We start from the raw sequence: 24658 nt of genomic DNA, 5'->3' as shown, positions 1-24658 counted from the left end.
AATATTTTACTTTTTATTAAAAAAATATGATATTACACTTTATATGTATGTGAAATATTGAAAGACTAAAAGGGTAATCATATCATTATATATATATATATATATATATATATATATATATATATATATATATAAATATCATTAACAATCGAAAATCAACTATATCTAAGTGATAAGATATAAATAATAAATAAATACAACTTTGATTATGAAAACATTAAATTAGCATTCAAGGATATACATTGAAGTAAAAAATATTGAATAACTTTGTATTTATGAGAAAGAGAGTTTGCAAGTATAAAGAAAATATAAAGAAAATAATTAATCAATTTAATAAATTATTTCATATAAACAAAATATAATATATAATACTACTACATTTAATATTTTTAACTAAAGTATTGTTGTCAACATAATTAACACAATAAGTATTACGTTGAACATATCCATCAAGTATAATATTAAAACTTTATTTTCAAGAATTTTATTAATTTATTATTTATACAAAAACAAATAATACATTGTTCTTATTATAGTTAAATATGATATCAAATAATTTTTTTTTATAATATACCATATTTTTTTACACTCGCTCAAATGTTATTTCATTTAAATCCAACCATGAATGAATTTTAAATCTAGATATGCTCATATATTACGTCATAACATACGTTAATGCCTTATGATATTTTAATGTCCACATAAACAAAATTTAACATCATCATAAACATAAATCATACACGTACTCTGGCAGCAAATATTAAACTATTAGGAGCAAATTACAAACATCAAAATCACAATAAAAGAAAAAAAGAAAATATGGTTCCTTCTAACCGACTTCAACTGAACAAATTCTACACCTTTTTAACATTGATCAAGCAGTCATCTTCTTTGTCAATCTCGATTCTTATAACATCTCTAGCAGACAACTTCATCTCTTTGTAAAAGTTTTTCCACCCATAAGTTAGGTAACACTCATTTGGACTCCTTTCACATCATCTAACTTGGCACGACTAAAATCTCGATTCCCAATCAGACAGAACATATTTCTTTCGTCTTTTCTTCAACAAAGCTCTAATAACAAAAGTTGCACCAAGGTATTGAAAAAAAGATAAAAACATATTAACTAAATAACTGCATACTAGATAATTAGCAACAATCGAACACAACACAATCATTAAAGATAAAAACAAAGCTCTAACAACAAAAGTGGCACCGAGGTACTGAAAAAAAGATAAAAATAGATTAATTAAATAATTGCACACCAGATAATCAACAACAATCGAACACAACACAATCATTAAAATATATAACCAAAACTAAATAATAAAAGGCTATAGCAAGGATGATGTTCTGACATCATGAGTAGTTAAGGTTTTCATCATGGCATGTGAACAATCAATGGAGTTTTCTCCACCCAAATTAACAATATTGTTCTTATCCTAGGCCTCAATACTCAACTTTGGAGTATAACTCATTTCTAAACCTATTGAGTTAAACATCTTAAATACAAATCTATTGTCACCAAGGTAATTTAAACTAAGGTTAACCATATCAATCAAGTCATAATAACTAACAAGAATTCCAACACCAAACAATACCAGACTGCCATATTCTTTTTTACCCAATTCAACCTCAAATTTCATGGACAAAGGATCATACAATTCCACTGTTTTACCAAATATAATGTGCTCCTCTCAGAAGATTCGGAACGTGTTATCCAAAATGAGTTATCAACAAAACATTATACAATACGTTTATCGAACAACAAAAATAATAAAAAAGCACTCCAAAACTTCACCTAGGATGGAGAAAAGTAAACTGTGAAGGATGAAAAAAATCTCGAACAAAAAATATGTTCAACCCAATCAACGTGAAACAACCTCATCTCAAAGTAGAGATCCCTAAAGAACAAAGTTGCGACACAATACACGTAATCCAAATCATAGAAATTGAAAATTTCATCACAAGTCCTAAACTTTATGTCATAAAGAAGGGAATCCTCAAACTTGATATTCAACCCATTACCTTTGGGATCTTGGAAATAGTTGGGTCCAATCATCAAATAATTGGCCCATTCCCGATAAAATCCTTCTGAAAATGTAAAAAATTCCTAAAAAGAATTAAAGAAAAGAATGTAAACTACAAGCATTATAATCATTGAAAAAAAAGATCAATATATAACTATATAAACATGCAGAAAGAAAAATTATATACAAAATGTCAACTACAACAAATTACGATGAAAATGAATATTCAACCAACAATGAACTCTATTACTACCAACATTAAGAAAAAACATATCAAAATTAAAAAAAATGATGAATACACGAAAAAAAATGAACAAATTTAAAAACCAATGAAAACAAAATGAACATAGAACTTACCTTAATAGACTCAAGGAAGGAGATAGAGCTTTGGAAAATTTTTTTTAAATTGAGACCCTTATTGCAAGACATCTTCTTCCTCAGAAACTTAGAAAACAACTCCAACACAAAGCTACTCAACAATAAAACAAGTCATGAAATGAAGTCCGAAATGAAGTTTGCAATCAAATAAGGCCTTTTGTTTTTGAACTAATATTAATGGGCTTGGACTCTTCCACCAAAAAGGGACTTTTATTGATAACAAGCATATGTTATGATCCATTTCATGGACATGTATTATTTTTTAAATTCAGTTTTCCATCAAACAATGTTTAATATTCATAGTCTTGCTTAATTCACTTTTAACCCACTTTTTTATCCTTGTTAATTGTTAAATATTTTGCATAGGATAATGATATTTTGACTTACTTTTTTTTTTACAAACTTTTAACTAATCACTTCAATTATTTATTTTGATTTTTTTAGTGATGTGATGTGATGATCTAAAGGTAATTGGAGTGGTGGGTTAAAAGTGGGTAAAAAAAGGTGAGTTAAATCCTTTTACATATTTAAACTTAAGTTTAGTACATCAAATCAACAAAATAAATTTAATTTTGAAATTTTTATTTTACTTATTGTGATTCATTTTAATAGTAAAAATATTGTTGAATAATTTATTTACAAAGAGAAGATATATATATATATATATATATATATATATATATATATATATAGGTTTAATTATGCCTTTGGTCCCTATTTTGGAGTCAAAATCTCAAAATGGTCCCCTTTTTTGTTGAAACGTCTCACGTTTGCCCTTGCCGTTAAGTCAACGTTGACGCCGTTAGAGGGAGTGCCACGTGTTAGTTCCTCGATTTTTTGAATTTTTTTATTAATTTTATTTTGAATTTTTTTTTTATTTTGAATTTTTTTTTTGAATTTTTTTAAAAAAATTAAAAAAATTGCCACGTGTCAAGCTGTCATCGTGCCACGTGACAGTGACAATGACACGTGTCAGTATTACGCCACGTGTCATTTTCTTAGTCTTAATTTGGTCCCTTTATTTTAATTTGTCTCAATTTAGTCCCAATTTTTGTAAAAATGGAGCAATTTTGTCCCTCTCCAAATTGAAATCAAATTTAATTTCTGTATAAATGTACACAAATATTTCCATCAAAATTGATATTTCAAGTAAATATTTTTAACCAAATTAAGTTCATTTAATTAATATTTTACATTGAACTTTATTTAAAATGGTTTAAAAGCTGTTAATAGAAAATAATGTTTATAGAAAAAAAAATCATAAATTACCTAGTTCATGTTACAATAAAACACATATAAATTTAAAATTTGAAAACAATTTTAAGTAAAGTTGAATGTGAAACATAATTTTAACTAAACTTAGCTATGTTAAAAATATATAATAAAAATATCAATTTGAATAAAAATATCAAATTTAATAAAAATATTGGTATAACATTTATATAAAATTAAATTTTGTTTCAATTTGAAGGGGGACAAAATTGCTCCTTTTTACAAAAAATTGGGACTAAATTGAGATAAATTAAAATAAAGGGACCAAATTGAGACGAACAAAATGACACGTGGCGTAATATTGACACGTGTCACTGTCACTGTCACGTGGCACGATGACAGCTTGACACGTGGCAATTTTTTGATTTTTTAAAAAAAATTCAAAAAAAAATTAAAAATAAAAAAAAAATTCAAAAAAAATTAATAAAAAAATTCAAAAAATTGAGGAACTGACACGTGGCACTCTCTCTAACGGCGTCAACCTTGACTTAACGGGAAGGGCAAACGTGAGACGTTTTAACAAAAGAAGGGACCATTTTGAGACTTTTAAAAATTTAGGTACCATTTTGAGATTTTGACTCCAAAATGGGGACCAAAGGCATAATTAAACCATATATATATATATATATATATATATATATATATATATATATATATATATATATATATATATATATATATATATATATATATATATCATCTGACATACTCATTATTTAAATTCATTTATTACTGATAATTAATAATCTTTTCTTCTTTAGATTTTTATTTATTAATCAAATTATATGTTTATAAATTAAAAAATAATTAACATTTAAAAAAGCTTCAACTTAAAAATCCAACAGATATAAACAATAAAAATAATATAAACAATAATATATTTTACTACAACTTAAAAATAATATAAACAATAAAAAAATAACAGACCATGTGTGCGCACAGTCTCATACTAGTTTTTGTTTAAAAGTTGAACCAAACACATTTTTAGTACTATTTTCTATTTCCATTGAAAATAACAAAACAATAGAAAATGGATAAACCAATATCCTATAAGATTGTTTGTAAATTTTGGCAACTGAAGGAATTTCGATGTGTACAACTACTAAGGTAAGAAACCTGAACTCCTGCAGTCAAATTTAACACAGTTCAGTCCCATAATACCCTGATAATGCAAAGTCTCAAACTTATTGTTATATGTTATAGTTCATGAGGGTTTGAAATGGAAAATGCAGAGAATAAACTTCTCTAATCATTTTTTTTGTGTATGTCCCAATAGACTAAATTCTATTGAAAGGGCTTTATTTCCTTCTCAAATAATTACATTTGGATGAGAATTTATATAATTTCCTGAACACTTATTATCCTTGTTAATTTGTTTATAAAGTAGGTAAAGGTAAGTTTGATATTATAATACGAAATTTTAAAACATTAAGAGTGTGTTTGGATAGAGTATTTTAATGAAGTAATTCATTTTTTTGAAGAATTTAGATTGTTTTGTAATGAAATGCTTTGTTTGGATACAAAAATTAAAAAGCATTTCAAATGCAAGCATTTTTTTGAGGGATTTCAATAAGCTAAATTAGTAGAAATTTAAATACCCTCAAAATAGGTGGAATTTGAAATTCTTCTCACTCAACCTCACATTCTAGACTCTTTGGTAGGCCCGATGACATAAACGGGGCCGACGATTCAAACGGGTCCGATGACCCGAATGGGCTCAACGATCCAGACGGGTCCGACGACCCAGACGGGTCCAACGATCTAGACGGGTCCGACGACCCAGACGGGTCCGACGACCCAGACGGGTCCGACGACCCAGACGGGTCCAACGACCCGAATGGGCTCGACGATCCAGACTAGAGGTGGCAAAACGGGCTGGGTCCAACGGGCCAGCCCGTCAGCCCGTGCTAAAAGGAACGTGTTGGGTTGAAGATTTCAACCCGTCAGCCCGTTCTGGCCCGTCCCGTCCAGCCCGTCAACTTGACGGGCCAAAGTACGGGCCAACCCATCCTGGCCCGTTGGCCCGTTTTAAAAAAATAAAATAAAATAAAAATAATTAAAAAGATTAATTTTTTAGATTATATATTTTAAATGTATAAATATATAATAGTATTGTAATTTAAATCATTAACGACTACAAATTAAGTTTGAATTATTAGTTATAATTGAATAATTTAATATGTAAATTTAATAATTATTTTAACTTATCTAATTAAAAACATTAACTAATCAATTAAAAGTTAAAATAATATTTTATTTGATTAAATATGACTTTAATAATAATTTATATGTATATATAAACAAATTTAAAAAATAAAACAAATTAAAAAATTTGAAAACTAATTAAAAAAAAAAAAAAACTAGACCCCGGCCCAGCCCGTTAGCCCGTCCTATACGGGACGGGTTGTGACTATTGGCCCGTTTCTGTTTGACGGGCCAGCCCGTCCCGGCCTGTTTTTTGACGGGCCACATACGGGCCGGGTTGGCCCGTTTGCCACCCCTTATCCAGACGGGTCCGACGACCCAGACGGGCCCGAGGACCTAGATGGGTTTAACGACCTGAATGGGCTCAATGATCAAGACAAGCATGTCCGTTGACCTGAACGGGTCCGACGACCCGGACGAGCCTTACGACCAGAACGGGTCCGACGACCCAGAATGGCCCGACGACTCGGACGATGCAGACTATCCGGACAAGACCAATGATTTAACGGGCCCGACAATCCAGACGGGTCCGACGACCCTAACGAGCCCGACGATCCAGATGGGCCTGACGACCCGAATGAGCCCGACGACCCGAACGGGCCCTTCCAAACCTTCGGGCCCGACGACCTGGACGGGCTCGACAACCCAAACAAACCCTTCCAAACCGTCAAGCCCGATGATCTAGACGGACCCGACGACATGGACGGTCCCAACGACACAGATGGGCCCGACGACTCGGACGAGTCAAACTATCCGGACGACCTAGACGGGCCCGACAGTTTGGAAGGCCCGTCCGAGTCGTTGGACCCGTCCAGGTCGTTGGCCCGTCTAGGTCGTCGGACCCGTCCAGGTTGTCAGGCCCGTCCGGGTCGCCAGACTCGTTTGTGTCGTCGGGCCCTTCTTGATCGTCGAGTTTCCAAATTTATCATGAACTCAAAACATAATTAAACCTAAAATAAATATTGTTAAAATTAAATTTTATCTCACAATAAATTCAAATTAAAATTAAAATAAATATTGTTAAAATTAAATTAGATGTAATCATCAACTCTTATTAGAATACGTAAATTGAAATAATCATAAAATATTTATACACATAATCGATTATATTTCTAATATAGTCAATTACGTTAAAATTATAATGGATTATGATACTCTCATAGCAAATCTACACTAAATTGCACGAAAAGTTGAGATTAAAGTTATATCTTGATTTTTGCGTCTTCACATCTTGTTGTGTATACATTTAATTTTGAATTTTGTTCTTCTTTCCATTTGTGTGAATAGTAATCCATTGCTATAAGGTTTTGTACGTTCTTTGAATTGAGGTGGTGATGGAAAGGAAAAGAAAGAAGAGAAAAGGAAAGTTGTTTGGATTAAGCCTATATTTGCTTTTAGCAGTGCATTGTTCACACGAAAATAAGAGTGATGATTGTCCTTGTTTGGATTTGTTGGTTTGAGTGGATACGCAAGGAAATAAGGATGAGGGTGTGTGGCTAGCTTTTCTTTCCTTTAGCTGATGAAACAAGAAGAAAATAAAGTGGTACTTGAGATTTTATTTTGGTACGATTGCTTTTAAGTGAGAAAAGAGACAAAACTCAAAACTCAAATATCAACGATTGAGTACATTGAATTCCTTAGATCTCACATTCCAAATTTTGAATAATTGGATTATGAGAGTACTAGGTACTTTATTCATTTTGTTTATCAGAAGCCTTCAATGCTAACACGTGGATAAACTAGCTAGGTGTAAATTAAAAGACTATTCAAAAGTTATGTTTGTTAGAATGTCTCCCTAATATTAAAGGAAAATGATAAATTGACTCCCTAAAAGTTACTACTTTTTTACTTCTTTACGTGTCACTAGCAGGTGGAATTTTGAAAAGAATTTTGATTTATTATTTTAATTGTTGATGTGGTATTGAATACGCGTTGGAACTTAAATTGGGAGAAAAATAAGGGTTTAGGTTTTGAGTTTGTGGTTTCCCCTCTCATTGTCATCTTTTGTTTTTGTACACATAATTGGAACCGAGACAGGGGAAAAAGAAGGGACTAGGGTTTTGTTCGAAAGAAAATGAGTTTTGCGTTTGCTCCGTCTCTTCTATCTCCATACTCACAGAAATGCAAATTGTCAAACTGTCATACTGGACCAACATCGGATCTCACATCCTCTCGCCGCCGCGTCGATGAGGACCATTTTCCTCTGTCGCTACTAGGGCAAGGTCCTGCTTCTCCCTCTCTATTTCATTTTTTAATATCATATTCCTTTTTATAAGCAGTTTCTATATTTCAAGGAAAACACCAACATAGTACTTGAATTTGTTGTAGCTGGTGTTCGTATTTGTTGGTGATGGTAAAGGTACGATGTGGTCTCTGGACACTTCCAAAGGGATTGTAGAAATTGGCAAGTTGGGTGATTATGTGACTATGCCAATCATTCTTACTTTCGCCAACAATCCCCGCAACCTCAGCAAGTTCATACGAAATGTATTCTCCTAAACTCTCGTCTTATTTCTCGTATCTAATCATTTCAGGGTTCATGTACTTTAATCCATGCTCACCAAAATATGTTCTTTTTAAATTTCTTATTTCTAAATTTCAGGACCATTGGGTGGCCATGGTACTACTAATCCCTTGCCTTCCTTTTTCTTGGTGTCAATGGATGCAATTTCAAGGACTTGATAATCCCTTTACTTGGTTATTCTAATGTTTTAAATAATCTTTTTAGGTTAAAAATATAATTCAACCCCTATTTATGTTAAGATTTTTCTCTTTGATCCTTTTAAAAAACCTTACTAAATTAGATATAATGGTGTAAAGGTTACCGATTTGGTCCTTTGTCAAAGTTAATTTTCTTTATGTATTCTTAATTTGGTCTTATAGATTCTTAATTTAGTTCCTTATAGGTAGGAAGAAATTTTAAATACACTGATAATGTTTGCAGAGAACGATTCCGTAAGTTTTTATGTAAAGGAACTAAATTGGGAATTGGCAACATATGTAGGCTTTGAATTTTAATGTTTGCAGAGAACGATTCCGTAAGTTTTTATGTAAAGGAACTAAATTGGGAGTTGGCAACATATGTAGGCTTTGAATTTTATCTTTAACCATAATGTTCAGAGCTCTTGATTCCCTTTCCTCACTCTTCACTTTTTGGAATGCGAGATTCAAAATCGAATGAGGTGGGGTGTTCTCCCAAGCATTCCATTTTCTCAATAAAGTCTTGGTCTTTCGCTTGTTTCTCCCAAGGTTTCTAAACTTGTTTTGCTATTGCAATAATTGTGGTTTCGATGCAATAAAAGCTAAGATAGGCATTCTAAACTTGTTTAGATAGATGTTTTACGTTTTCCTTCTCTAATTTAGTGAAGTTCTAGCTTTAGCCTACTCTAAGATGCATTTATTGGTCTTAATAGTGAAATTTTGCATTTCTTATTTTTTGGTTGTAGTTAGATTAGCTTTTAGCATTCTTTTAGCATTTAGAAGTTGTTTAGAATGTGAGTTTGATGTTTAGGTAACTTAGGTATCAATTTTCAGTCATAGTAGTAAAGTAGTAATATTAGAAGTAGCTTTGATGTAGGTTGTTGTTGTGTTACTTTGATGCAGGTTGTTGTGAACAAACTTAACAGGAATGGATTCCAAGGAAATGGGGGAATTTCTTGTAGAGGAAACTAGCAGTTGTAGCAATGTGCATTCAGGAGGAAGCACACATACTCGACATTTGATTAGTGACATGGTTAAAACCATTAATTTTTTAGCAAAGATGCAACATACAACAGAGACTTTTTTTAGAGGACAAAGAATGCAGTTCACAAAAGAAATCTAAAATGGTATAAGCTTAGAGAAGATTAAGAATAATGAATGTGTAACATTTTTTTTACTATAGCATGGTGCCACTTGGTGTCATGATGAAAATCATAATTATTATATGTTTTTCCTTGTTCGTGATTTACTGATTAATAGCATTAGATATTGATAATAGAATGAAAAGATTGCTATCATATTTATAATTGCCTAATTAATGCGATTCTCTAATGTAAACATCAGTGCCAATAAATTGTTGGAGAAACAAAAATAACACGAATTATTATTTAATCTAATGTTATTTATTTTCATTTTTTTATGTAATGTATATTTTTGTTGTAAAAAGAATGTAATTCTTTTGAATATATTTTTTCATAAAATTAATTAGCAAAATTGTGTATGTTTTTTCTAATAAATTATTTCATCAAAAGATGAGTTAAATTAATTTGTAACATTTTTTTCATTAAGTCGATGTTAAATTTTTTGAAATTAAATTAAATACTAAAAAAACATAAGAATATATGTCAGTAAATTAACTTCATTTTTTTTACAAAGAATAAGAATATCATAACTAAGTAACTAGTAATTGATGCCTATTGATATATTAAGAGTTGACCTACGCAATATTTTTTGTACACAATAACAATCCAAGGTCTGTGGTAAGCCACTTAACATGTAAACCAATTTAAGTGAATTAAAACATTTCACTAAGGTACATGGAAACTATATTGAACATGATGAAATCTGGTGAGGGATAATTGGTCCACAACTCCTACATTATAGACATTATAACTCTGGAACTAGAACTATCAACTGCTGACCTTTGATATATTAAGTGTTAACCTTAACAGTTCTTTTTGTACACGGTAATATTTTGTGGTTTGTGGTAAGACACTAAACATGTAAACCGATTTCAGGGAATTAAAAGACCTTACTAAGGTTTATGGAAGCTATATTCAAAACATAATGAAATCATAAGCCAAACATCATAACTTTGGAACAATTAATTGTTGACCCTTAATATATTAAGTGTTGACTTGCGGATTACTTTTTGCACACAATAACAATATGTGGTCTATGGTAAGACACTTAACATGTAAACTGGTTTCAAGGAATTAAAATACCTCACTAAGGTTTATGGAAGCTATATTCAAAACATAATGAAATCTGGTGTGGTATAATTGGCCCATAAATCCCACATACCAAACATCATAACTTTGGAACAATTAATTGCTGACCCTTAATATATTAAGTGTTGACTTGCGCATTACTTTTTGCACACAATAACAATATTTGGTTTGTGGTAAGACATTCAACATGTAAACTGGTTTTAGGGAATTAAAACACCTCACTAAGGTTTATGGAAGTTATATTCAAAACATAATAAAATCTGGTGCGAGATAATTGGCCCATAAATCACACATGCCAAACATCATAACTTTGGAACAATTAATTGCTAACCCTTGATATATTAAGTGTTGACCTACGCATTACATTTTGCACACAATAACAATATGTGGTCTGTGGTAATCCACTCAACATATAAACCAGTTTCAGTGAATTAAAACACCTCACAAAGGTATATGGAAGCTATATTGAACATGCTGAGATCTGGTGTGAGATAATTGGTCCATAACTCCCACATGACAAACATCATAACTTTGGAACTATTAACTGATGACCATTGATATATTAAGTGTTGACCGAAGTAGTACTTTTTGCACACAATAACAATTTGTGGTCTGTGGTAAGCCATTCAACATGTAAATCAATTTCAGTGAATTAAAACACTTCACTAAGGTGTATGGAAGCCATATTGAACATGATGAAATCTGGTGTGAGATAATTGGTCCACTACTCCCACATTATAGACATCATAACTCTGGAACTATAGTTTGCTGACCACGAATATATTAAGTGTTGACCTTAGCAGTTCTTTTTGCACATAGTAACAATTTGTGGTCTATGGTAAAACACTCAACATGTAAACCGGTTTCAAGGAATTAAAACACATCACTATGGTTTATGGAAGCTATATTCTACATAATGAAATCTGGTGTGGGATAATTGGTCAACTCCCACATGACAAACATCATAACTCTGGAACTATTAATTGTTGACCCTTGATATATTAAGTGTTGAGTTGAGTATTAGTTTTTGCACACAGTAACAATCTTTGGTATGTGATTGCTCACTACACCAATAGTTTTTGCACACAGTAACAATCTTTACTAATTACAAGAATATCACAAAATTATATCAATTCAATTTAAAAAATAAAAAAATATAACAATATATACGTCAAATTAGTCTAAGTCTTAATATATTTATCAAATTTCGTGAAATACACCTCGTGAATTATCATACTTGTTCTTGAATTTAGAAATACGAATGAAAAAAATATAATGAGCTACATGCATCCAAAATGTTGCCTTCCTGCTGATGAATCACCTGGTCAACAGCATCATCATCCAAAACTCCTGCACATTCAACAATTAATTGTCTAAGTTTCAGTTTAATCAACTTGACTAAAAAATCTATTGACATTTCTACCTCCAAAAGATTACAACATTACATTTTAAGAGATTATCTATTTATTTCAATGTTCACCAAAATATAGGAGCAATACCACGTTTGAATCTAAATATACACAACAAATACAAAGGTTGTATAAAGAGTGGCAAGTAAGATCATCACACCTTACTGCTTACAAGAATATTATCTTATTACTTTGGACTCATGTCCTCTAATGCAAAGCTAAAGACCCGAAAAGCCATTGTCAGTATGAAACACAAGTAGAGCATAATACAATTTAAAAGATATATTATTATTTCTTCTATGAATGACTACTTCTTGCTATCTTTTAGTCTCACAGTCTTGATGCTTATTTGTTATGTAATTCAGATCCAAAAATTACACAAGAAACTTAATCAACCACTTAATCCTCAACCTTAATTACCTCAGCACCACTATTCCTTTTCACCAAAGAACCCAATGGATGCAATGTACTACACTTTCTTTAACATTGAATGCAAGAAAACAAAATGAAAATTATTATAAAACTATCACCATTTGCACATGGTAGAACCTAATCAATTATGCATCATAAACAATAATAAAAATCCACAAGAATAAGCAATTGTAATTCTTGGTCCAGTGATGCCACTTTTTCAATTGTAATTCCTGTGGCAAGAATAAGAGAGACGAAGCAAACCCAAAAGCCATTTTCTTTCTAATGAAACCCTAGTCACTTCTTTTTCTCCGAGTCTCTGTTCCAATTGTGTGTATGAAAACAAAAGATGGCAGTGAGAGACAGGAACGATTTTCTCTGAGCAAGACAGACGAAACAAACTCAAAACCTAGCTCCTTTTTTTCTCCCCATTTAAGTTCCAACGCGTATTCAATGCCACATCAGCAATTAAAATAATAAATCAAAATTCTTTTCAAAATTCCATCTGCCAGTGACACGTAAGGGAGTAAAAAAAGTAGTAACTTTTAGGAGTCAGTTTATCTTTTTCCAATATTAAAAGGCATATTGAGAACCACATATTCTTAATAACCCTTTGTTCATGTTAAAATGCCATATATCCATTATACTGTCTTATTCGGTAAAGATGAATAGTAAAGTCTTTTTGTCTCATTCAGCTCAAGATTCAGCTCAAGGTTGGGGGACCATATATCGTCCAGGATATGGTTCTTTGAACAGCCCAAGTCGACTCATAAAAATAGGTGTTTTCAATGTATCAATCATTAACTAAAGAGATAAGTTTTTCTTGGTTAGTTTAATACTTCGTCGGTGTCAGTTCTGGTCAACAGGAGCCCTACTAAGGAGTTTGTCCCAACAAGAGGTCTCAGACAGGGTGATCCAATGGCCTCCTTCCTATTCCTTATCGTTGTAGAGGGCTTGGCAGGGTTAGTCAGACAAGCTGTTAAGAAAAATTTATATGATGGGATAAAAGTGGGTTCAAATGGAACTAAAGTGGGATTATTGCAGTTTGCAGATGATACCCTTTTCTTGTGTGAAACAAAAGTTCAAAACGCACTGATATTGAAAGCTGTATTAAGATGTTTTGAGCTGGTATCAGGACTTAGGGTTAACTTCTCCAAAACTAAAGTTTGGGGGCAGGGCTTGGATGCGTCAATGATAAATGAGTTCTCTAACACTCTAAACTGTAAACATATGAAAATTCCATTTACGTATCTAGGAATGCCAATTGGCGGAACCCAAGACTAAAACAATTCTGGCAACCAATGATTGAGAATGTCAAAAGCCGATTATCTAGTTGGAAAGGCAAACTTATAAGTATGGTTGGTCGGGTATGTCTAATTAAATACGTCCTATCTGCTTTGCCATCATATTACATGTCTTTCTATAAAATGCCAAGGTGTGTGAACAATAAACACCTAAAAATTCAAAGAAACTTCCTTTGGGGATGGGGATCGGAAGCTAGGAAAATAGCGTGGGTCAAATGGGAAAATATATGCAAACCAAAGGAGACAGGGGGCCTGGGAATAAGAGACACTTGGAATTTTAATATTGCACTCTTACCTAAATGGAAATGGAGATTAGGTGTGGAGGACGACGGTCTTTGGAAATAGGTCATAGAGTCGAAGTATGGATCATGGAGGAACCTTAGCGATCCTAACATATCAAGGTTTGTATCCAAGTGGTGGCTAGACATTTATAAAGTGTGTGGGAGCACAATGCAAGGACTTTGGTTTGATAAAAGCGTAGAATGGGTGGTAGGAGAAGGGAAAAAAGTGAAATTCTGGGAAGACAATTGGATTTGGGGAGAAACACTTAGATGTAGGTTCCCTAGGTTGTAGTCGTTGTCTGAGTGTAAACATATGGTTATTGGGGAGGTTGGACACTGGGAGGACAATATATGGACTTGGGACCTAACTTGGAGGAGACCTAGATTCGTTTGGGAGTCAACTATGGAGGAACAATTCCTCCTTATTATTAATATTCCATGATTTCGCAAGGGCCATCCCGATACTTGGAAATGGAAAGACGGTGACGATGGGGTCTTCTCGGTAAAGTCAGCCTACAACACATTGCAAAGGACTGATGAAAAAGAAGAGAATAAGGAGTTTAAAATGTTGTGGAGCACAGGGGTAATTTCAAAGGCTCAAATACTAGGGTGGAGGGTGGAGCACAGGAGTTTAAAATGTTGTGGCTCAAATACTATTCTAAAACTTTATTATGAGCCGTACCTGAAACCCCAAGCTTAACAGAGTTGCTAATACCGATTTAAGTATTCTGTTCATCACTCTAAGTACTAATAGTTCACTACTTAATAACTTGCTCACAGGTTCTCTTTTCAAGGCTTACATATATGCTATACCAACGCATCTTCCCATGCCCCCAACATATTAAATTCTTATACTTGCTATAACAATCAACTCAGCCATCAAAACCATACCTTCTGATTAACCCAAACTTAAGCTTTCTCCTGATTATTGACAATTCTTGTGTTCGAATATTCATATGACCTATCCCAACATGCTTGACCGCAATGTAAATAGAACAACTCATGACCTATTAGTTTCACGACCCCAATTTCCTCCTAATGAACTAATTCTTTCCAGATCAACTACCCAACCCCTCCGCATTCATTTCGTCAACGCAGCATGGTAACTTCTGCGTCGACGCCTGGCGGCAAGCTGCGTGCCGCCAGGCGGTACACTCCATCTGCCAACTCCAGGTTATTTTCCAGAATCCGTGCCCCTACCACTTATCCTGCTTTGCTAATTCCCTTCATTCTCCATTCAGATTCCAACCACATTCAGAGTAACCCCAAAACCTAGCAACATTAATCATCAATTTCTACTACAATTCATAACATTTCGCGTTCAATCATACCATAGGATACCACAACGTTCAATCAAACAGGGATTTCATAGCACTTCATCATATTGGCACTCGACCCTATGGATTTCTACAATATAATGACTCAATTCATCAATCATTCGGTGGAACTACATTTTTCCCCGATCAGAATCATTCTAGAACACACAGAACACCAAAACCGAGCCAATTCCATTCGCGTCGCCTGGCGGGTATTCATCACCGCCAGGCAGTTCATCGAAAAACCTAGGAACTAGGTTACAGGTTTATGGTGCCTGGCGGTACCGGGATTCATCGCCAGGCGGTTCCTCAGGGAACCCAGAATTTCACTACACTACCACATATGTCGCCTGACGGCTACGAACAGCCCGCCAGGCGGTTTTTGGGAATTTTCCAGAAACGTGCAATTCCACAAAAATTTAACATATATACACTCCCAATGGTTCATGCTTCCATACAGAATAAGTAAATACATAAAAAGAAATGGGTTCAACTCCCCTAACCTGGTTTTCCTTTGCTTAAAGCTTGATGATTAGAATTTCTCCCTACGCCAATGGTCTCCTTAGCCTTCTCACAATTCAGTCCCAAAAATCCCTCTCAAACCTCACTAACTCTTAGATTTTCGTGCTCTCTCTAGGTATATTTTCCAGCTCTTCAAACCTTAGCTATTAACCTAGTTTTACCTTTTAAAGTGTGCCTAAAAACTAGCTAAATGCCTTAGGACGAAAATTTACTATTAAGTGGTGTTTAATGTCATTTACCAATTCATTATGGCTATTTTCCAGCCACCCCTCAGCTGCCACACCACTAGGGTTTCCTTTCAACCTTTTCATATTCAAGCCAAATCCAAAAATGCCAAAAATAAAGTTTAATGTAAGTTCTCCAAGGCTTGAACCCATAACCATGCAATTTCCAAATCAATATCAAACCATTTAACCAATTCATATTTCATGCTAGCAATCATAATTCAATTATCATATTATACCAAAACATGATTACATAGATTTAAATATTAAAACAATAACATCCAAAAGTTAGCATACATAGGACTCGAACCCAAGTCCTCTCACACAATCAAAGTACTCTTAACCACATGAGCTAGCACTTTTTCACGTCATACCAACCATAATTTAATGTCATAATTATTTCTCCACCCGCAATTTATTAATTAATTAATTATTTAATTAATTAAATCCTACAGGTCTTACAATACTCCCACCTTTAAAATTTTTCGTCCTCGAACGAAAAAGAGAACTTACCCGTGAAAAGATGAGGATAGGACCGCCTTATGACGTCTTCCATCTCCCATGTCATTTCCTGAGTTGCCTCATCCCATAGTACTTTTACAGTTATGATTTCCTTCCCTCTGAGCTGCTTTACTTGAGAATCCAAGATTCTCACCGATCCGGCTCCAATGGTCAAGTCTTCCCGTATCTGCATATCATCATCCTCCAGAACATGCGTAGGATCGGCTATGTATTTCCTCAGTTGTGACACATGAAAAACATTATGCAAGTTTCCCAAGTGCGGTGGCAAAGCTATCTCATATGCTGCAGGGCCAATCCATCTCGAGATCTGATATGGCCCGATGAATCGAAGCGTCAACCTTCTCGATTTAAGTGCCCAACCAATGCCTGCTGTAGGCATCACTCAAAGAAACACGTGATCCCTTGCCTCAAACTCAAGCGGCATCCTCCTCTTATCTGCATAAGATTTTTGCCTGCTCTGAGTTGCGCGCATCCGATCCTGTATCACCCTCACCTTCTCGGTGGTCTACTGTAAGAACTCTGGCCCAAGAACCACTGCCTCGCCATCCTGCTGCCAACATAATGGTGTCCGGCATCTCCTACCATACAATGCCTCGTAAGGCGCCATTCCAATACTGGAATGATAACTGTTATTATAAGTGAATTCTACCAGTGGCAACACATCATTCCATGTACCCAAATGGTCTAAAACACATGTTCTCAATAGGTCCTCCAACGACTGTATGGTCCACTCAGACTGCCCATCTGTCTGAGGATGATAGGCGGAGCTCATTTTGAGCTGAGTACCCAAAGCGTTCTGCAATGACTTCTAGAACCTCGATGTGAGCCTCGGGTCTTTGTCCGACACAATACTCACCAGCACCCCATGTAACCTGACAATCTCCCGAACATATAAATCTGCCAGCTTATCCATATTCATCTTCTGATTAATCGGCAGAAAATCAGCACACTTCATCAATCTGTCTACTATCATCCAGATTGAGTCATGCCCTCTCACCGATCTCGACAGGTGTGTGACAAAATCCATGGAAATGTTGTCCCATTTCCACTATGGAATGTCCAGAGGCTCTAACATACCCCCTGGTCTCTGGTGCTCGATCTTCGCTTTCTGACATACCAAGCAGGAAGCGACGTAATCAGCCACATCTGTCTTCATACCCGTCCACCAGAAAGTAGCTTTCAAATCTTTATACATCTTAGTCATACCAGGGTGCATGCTAGGACGACTCTTATGCCCCTCATCTAGGAGCATCTTCCTCAGAACTTTGCTACTAGGAACACACACTCTCTCCCTGAATCGTAGAATCCCATCTCTGCCCATCCAAAAATCCTTCCTCTTCTCAATGCCCAACTCATCAATGATCTGTTGCAGCTCCTGATCCTTACCCTGTTCCACTCGAAGCTCATCTAGGAACTCATTCGTGATCCTCAGCATGCTGCATCGTATTTGTCCAGGTCCCATATCCAGCCTCAGATTCATGTCCCTCAACTGTTCTATCAACTCCAACTCCCTAATCATCATGGCTGACGCATGAATTCTCTTCCTACTCAGGGCATCCACTACGACATTAGCTTTACCAGGGTGGTACAATAGCTCAAAGTCGTAGTCCTTTAAATATTCCATCCAACGCCTCTGCCTCATATTCAGCTCCTTCTGATCAAACAAGTATTTTAAGCTTTTAGGATCGCTGAATACTTGAAACTGCGCCCCATACAAGTAATGCCCCCATTTCTTGAGAGCAAACACAATTGCCGCTAACACCAAGTCGTGGGTCGGATAATTTTTCTCATGCACCTTCAACTGTCTCGATGCATACGCAACATGTTGTTTATCCTGCATGAGCACACAACCCAACCCCTGATACGAGGCGTCACAATACACCTCAAAAGTTTTAGTCGTGTCAGGGATTGCCAGTATCGGTGCGATAGTCAATCTCCTCTTCATATCTCAAAGCAGGCTTCACACTCATCTGTCCATGAGAAAGGCTGGTCCTTTCGGGTAAGTTGTGTCAGGGGACTCACCATCTTGGAGAAGCCCTCCACAAATCGTCGGTAATACCTTGCCAAACCCAGGAAACTCCGCACCTCTGAAACTGTCTGGAGCCTTTCCCACTTCACCACTGTCTCGATCTTAGCCGGATCAACTGCTATTCCTTGGGCTGAGGTCACATGGCCCAGGAATTGTACCTCCTCCAACCAGAATTCACATTTTGATAGCTTCCCAAACAACGGGTGCTCTCTGAGAATCCCCAACACCACTCTCAAATGCTTTGCATGTTCTTCTCTGCTCTCGGAGTAGATCAGAAGATCGTCGATAAACACTACCACAAACTGATCTAGATATGGCTGGAAAATCTTATTCATGTAATCCATGAATATAGCCGGCGCATTGGTCACCCCGAATGGCATCACTACATACTCGTAGTGGACATAACGTGACCTAAAAGTAGTCTTCTGTATGTCCTCCGGCCTGACTAGGATCTGATGGTATCCAAATCTCAAGTCTATCTTCGAGAACACCGCAGCTCCCCTCAGCTGATCCAACAGGTCATCAATCCTTGGCAACGGGTACTTATTCTTTATTGTTAACTTGTTCAGCTGCCGGTAATCAACGCATAACCTGGAGCTACCATCCTTCTTTTTCACTAACAGAACCAATGCTCCCCACGGTGACGCACTCGGTTGGATGAACTTCTTCTCAAGCAGATCCTCAATCTATTTCTTTGATTCAGCTAACTCAGCAGGCGCCATCCGGTACGGTGCCATAGAAACTGGCCTAGCGCCAGGGATGAGATCAATGGAGAAATCCACATCCCTGCTAGGCGGCAACTCTGGAATCTCGTCCGGAAATATATCTGCGTATTCATCCACTACCAGAATCCTGCTGATCTTCTCGACCGTGCTCATCTTCCCCGCCTGAGCCACAATCATGTAACACGTAGCTCCAGCCTCAATCTCTCACACCGCCTGATTAGACGAGATAAGCTCCAACCCTGCCGTATGTGGAAACATTATCCTGCGCTGCCCGCAATCAATGACAACATGGTTGCTCGACAACCAGTCCATGCCCAGTATCACATCCAAACCCTCCATCGGCAAGCAAATAAGATTCAGCGTGAACCTGCGGCCTGCCACCTCCATAGGGCACCCCACGCCCACAAAAGTGGTGGATACCTCTCCAGATGCTGTCGTCGCGACTATTAGCTCGCACCCCAGCTCTCGCATCGTAAGCCTAAGCCTCCTCACGCATTCATTAGACACGAATGAATGAGTGGCTCCTGAGTCAAACAACACTACCACCTCGTGGTCACACAACAGACACAAAAACTATAAGAGGTTACCTGACTGTTTTGCCTCTGTAGTCGTCAAGGCGAACACACGCCCTGGTGCTCTGGACCGATCTCCTACAGGTTTCTTGGCTGGCGCACCTCCAACGGGTTTTCTTTTAGGACACTGTCGTGCAAAGTGTCCAGTCTGCTCACACACGTAGCACTTACCAGTGCTACTGTCTCCACCTGTACTACTGGCAGGTCTAGTACAGTCTCTCCTCAAGTGCTCCCCGCCACAATTATAGCATTGTATCCTCCTGGAGGTAGTCGGTGGCCAGAGCATGTGAGAAGATCTATACAGTGATAGAGTGCACTGATGCACAGAAACTGTCTTCCGTCACCTTTCTGCTCGTAGCAGATGTAAAATATTGGTGGGTAGGCTTGCAGCAGCTGATGTTGACCTGTGAGGAAGCAATGACTTGGACTTCCTTCAGGACAAGATTCCTGGAGAAATACTTCCCTGACTCTGCCAGACATGAGAGGGAAGTTGAATTCCTCACATTTCAGCAAGGGAACCTAACTGTGCATGCATACACAGACAGGTTTGAGTATTTTGCGAGATTCTATTTGCCCACAATCACGGAGGAGTGGAGATGTATAAAATATGAGGGCGGATTGAAGCATGAACTCCGCAGATTCCTCCTATCCTTGAGAATAAGAGAATTCTCAGTCTTAGTGAAGCAAGTCAAGGCGGTTGAGCAGCTGGAGATGGGGCCTAGTAGAGTGGCACGATCATAGAAGACTACGCCCAATATTAAACATCAGAAGAAACCTTATAGTCATCTGTAGACTTCGTCCCGGAAACTATAGTGCTTTAACTATGGTGGAGAACATCTTAAGAGGCACTATCCAAAACCCTCTGGCAGTTATAGAGGAGGTTTTAGCACTGACAAGTGTTATGTATGTGAGCAAAACTGGACATTTTGCACGTCATTGTCCTAACAAGAAACCAGCTAGAGGCGCACCAGCCAAAAAACCAGTTGGAGAGCGGCTCATAGCGCCAGGGCGTGTATTTGCCTTGACGATCACCGAGGCAACCCAATCAGGTAACCTGGTGCATAATACTTGTTTGTTGTTTGATCACGAGGTTGTCGTGTTGTTTGATTCAGGAGGTACCCATTCATTCGTGTCTAATGAATGCGTGAGGAGGCTTAGAATTGTGTTGTGAGAGTTGGGGTGCGAGCTGATAGTTGCGACACCAACGTCTGGCGAGGTATCTACCACTTCTGTTTGTGTGGGATGCCCTAAAGAAGTGGCATGCTGCAGTTTCAAGGTGAATCTCATCTGCTTGCTAATAAAGGGCCTAGACGTGATTTTGAGAATGGACTAGCTGTCAGGCAACCATATTGTCATCGATTACGGATGACACATATTGGTATTCCCAGAGACAGTAGGACAAGAGTTGATCTCAGCTCAGAAGGCGATGAAGGAAGTAGAAGCTGGAGCTACTTGCTTCATGATAGTGACTCAAGGAGAGAAGAAGAGTACAATTGAGCAGATTAGGAGCATACCAATGGTGGACGAGTTTGTGGATGTCTTCCCAAATGAAATACCAAAACTATCGCCAAGCAAGGATGTGGATTTCACTATTGATCTCATCCCTGGGACTAGCCTAGTGTCCATGGCACCGTATCGGATGGCGCCAATAGAGTTAGCTGAATTGAAGAAGTAAATAGAAGATCTGCTTGAGAAGAAGTTCATCTGACCGAGTGCATCACCATGGGGAGCACCAATGCTGTTAGTGAAAAAGAAGGACGACAACTCCAAATTGTGTGTTAACTATCGCTAGTTGAACAAGCTGACCATCAAGAACAAATACCCACTACCAAGAATTGATGACTTGCTGGATCAATTGAGAGGGGTAGTAGTGTTCTCCAATATTGACTTAAGGTTTGGATATCATCAGATCTTGGTGAAGTCTGAGGATGTGCAAAAGACAACTTTCAGGTCACGATATGGACACTATGAATATATGGTAATTCCATTTGGGGTGACAAATGCTCCTGCAATCTTCATGGACTATATGAACAGAATCTTCCGATCGTATTTGGATTAGTTTGTCGTAGTATTCATTGATGACATACTGATATATATAAGATTCAAGAAGAACACGCGGAGCATCTGAGAGTGGTATTGGAGGTTGTCAAAGAGCATCTGCTATATGGGAAGTTTTCAAAGTGTGAATTTTGGCTGAATGAGGTATAGTTCTTAGGCCATGTAATCTCAACCCAAGGAATAATAGTGGATCCGGCTAAGATTGAAACAGTGGTGAAGTGGGAGAGACCGCAAATAATTACAGAGATTATAAGTTTTCTAGGTTTAGTTGGCTATTATCGGTGATTTGTGGAAGGATTCTCCAAGATGGTGCAGCCATTGCATAGCTCACTAGAAAGGACCAGCCTTTCTCTTAGACTGATGAGTGTGAAGCTTGCTTCAAGGATATGAAGAGGAGGTTGACAACTGCCCTAGTGCTAGCCATTCCAGACACGACCAAGACGTTTGAAGTGTATTGTGACGCTTCATATCATGTTTTGGGTTCTGTGTTGATGCAAGATAAAAAACTAGTAGCCTATGTGCATGAAGATCTTAAGTGTTTGATGAAGATTAATGAAGATCCTCTTGAAGATTAAGTTTTAGTGTGTTAAATCTGTATATAACATGTTAAATGTAATGTGTTAGTGTTATACATTGTTGATAGGCTATATGACATAGGTTAGATGTCTTGTGTGCCTTAGTGTGTCTTTTTTAATCTGTTAAAATGGGTTTTAATAGGTTAAAAGGCTTGTTGTATATAGTTTCTGGTATGAATGCATTCAGTTAGTTGAATTATTTTTCAATCAACTAATTTCACTTAAGTCAGGTGAAATCAGTTGATTGTACGAAAAATTCAATCGACTGGTTTCACTTAAACCAGACTACACAAGCTGTGTTTTCGCGAGCAGAGGTGCGAGTTTGAGGTTTTTTGAACGAAACTGTGTCATTCATCTCTGGGAAGCGTTCTCTCTCTGCAATACACAGCTGGAACTCGTTCTTTGAAGATCTTGGTTGATCTTGGAGGCATTTTGGCTTGTGAGTAGCTTGAAGAACACATGTATGGTTGGCTAGAGACAACCACCATCAGGTTTGGATGTTCTTGTGCCTCTGGATGGTTTGCCTGATGTGATTTCAGGTCTGCAAGTGTGATTCTTGTAGGTTGTGTGTCTAGATTTTTGTGTGAGTCAAAAATCTTGTGTGTTTTGGTGTTCAAAAGTGTAATCTTGGTTTGTGATTTGTAAAACTTTTGAATATAGTGGAAACCAGGCTCATGTTGTCCTAGAAAACTGGATGTAGCTCTATGATTGAGTGAACCAGTATAAAACCAGCTATGCTTTCTTCTTCCCTCATCTCACTCTCTTTGAAACTCTTTAAAAACTCAAGAAAACCAAGCAATTTGATCTTTGGTGTGATTTAATGCTTATTATGTAATCTAAGGCTTTATACTTGTTATAAATACTGATTGGAACATGTCTTGTATGTAAAAGAATGTTGTCTGAGTTGAATTCGTGAATTATGCATTCTGCATAATTCTCCAGTATTTTAGCCGACTAATTTGTCTTTTTAATCGACTATTTCATAGCATCAATTTAGTCTGTTGTTTTATATTTTAATCGACTGAAAGTGTATTGGTATGCTGCATTTACATCCAAACTTTCCAGTCCATTAGATTCAATTGAAAAGAGGTTTAAGCTTTCGAAAAAGTTTTATAAAGCCAATTCAACCCCCTCCCCCTTCTTGGCTAAACTCACCATTTGAAAACTAACAATTGGTATCTAGAGCTTGAAAGGTATTCAAGTTGATCAAAAATCTTTTTGAAATGGCTGAAAGTAAACTCCCTTTTGCTAAAGGTGCCTCTATTCATAGACCACCTATGTTTTGTGGCCTAAACTATCAGTTTTGGAAAATAAGGATGCAAATTTTCATTAAATCTATAGACAAAGGAATTTGGGATGCAATAGTTGATAGACCATATACTCCTAAATGTGTTGTTGAAAATAAGTAGGTGGACAAGCCTTGGAGTGAATGGAATGATGAAGAAAGGAGAAGAGCTCAATATGATTGCAATGCCAATAACATCATCACTTCATCTTTGAGTATGGATGATTTTTTTAGGGTCTCCCAATGTAAGAATGCAAAGGAAATGTGGGATATCCTAGAGGTTACACATGAAGGAACAAGTGAAGTGAAGAGAGCAAGGAAGCATGCCTTGATTCAAAAGTATGAGCTTTTCAAGATGCAAAAAGGAGAGTCCATAGCTGAAGTGCAAAAGAGGTTCACTCACATAGTCAACCATCTCATGGGTCTAGGCAAAGAATTTTACAAAGAGGAGCTAAACATCAAAGTGTTTAAGTGTCTTGATAGAAATTGGCAACCAAAGGTGACTTCCATATCTGAATCCAAGGATTTATCCATCATCACAACAACTGCACTGTTTGGTAAGCTTAGAGAGCATGAGATTGAAATGCAAAGGCTAAGTGAGCTTCAAAC

General features: G+C 36.4%; 3 protein-coding genes and 1 long non-coding RNA gene across 4 annotated transcripts; 2 read left to right on the top strand and 2 right to left on the bottom strand.

Annotated features, from left to right (window-relative positions):
* The first annotated feature begins 7946 nt into the window (after positions 1-7946).
* LOC114168604 (uncharacterized) lies at positions 7947-9811 on the top strand. The gene is made up of 3 exons (XR_003600710.2): positions 7947-8107; positions 8214-8372; positions 9489-9811. It is a non-coding gene; the product is annotated as an uncharacterized LOC114168604 (long non-coding RNA).
* A 2254-nt stretch (positions 9812-12065) lies between these two features.
* On the bottom strand, positions 12066-17380 carry LOC146881700 (uncharacterized). The gene is made up of 3 exons (XM_085669313.1): positions 17299-17380; positions 16797-17171; positions 12066-12166 (listed from the first exon to the last, which is right to left on the bottom strand). The coding sequence occupies exons 1-3, from the start codon at positions 17378-17380 to the stop codon at positions 12066-12068; spliced, it is 558 nt and encodes a 185-aa protein (XP_085525439.1).
* A 1366-nt stretch (positions 17381-18746) lies between these two features.
* Positions 18747-20417, bottom strand: LOC146881699 (uncharacterized). The gene is made up of 4 exons (XM_085669312.1): positions 20147-20417; positions 19770-20083; positions 19543-19721; positions 18747-19425 (listed from the first exon to the last, which is right to left on the bottom strand). The coding sequence occupies exons 1-4, from the start codon at positions 20415-20417 to the stop codon at positions 18747-18749; spliced, it is 1443 nt and encodes a 480-aa protein (XP_085525438.1).
* Positions 20418-20954: 537 nt separating this feature from the next.
* On the top strand, positions 20955-21806 carry LOC146881698 (uncharacterized). The gene is made up of 2 exons (XM_085669311.1): positions 20955-21246; positions 21520-21806. The coding sequence occupies exons 1-2, from the start codon at positions 20955-20957 to the stop codon at positions 21804-21806; spliced, it is 579 nt and encodes a 192-aa protein (XP_085525437.1).
* The last annotated feature ends 2852 nt before the right edge of the window (positions 21807-24658 follow it).

This window comes from Vigna unguiculata, chromosome 11, assembly GCF_037176805.1.
Source record: "Vigna unguiculata cultivar grain cowpea cultivar isolate G323 ecotype 2 chromosome 11, ASM3717680v1, whole genome shotgun sequence".
NCBI classification, from domain to species: Eukaryota; Viridiplantae; Streptophyta; class Magnoliopsida; order Fabales; family Fabaceae; genus Vigna; species Vigna unguiculata.
Note: the sequence above shows the minus strand (reverse complement) of the source record. Positions and strands in the feature narration are given on the sequence as shown.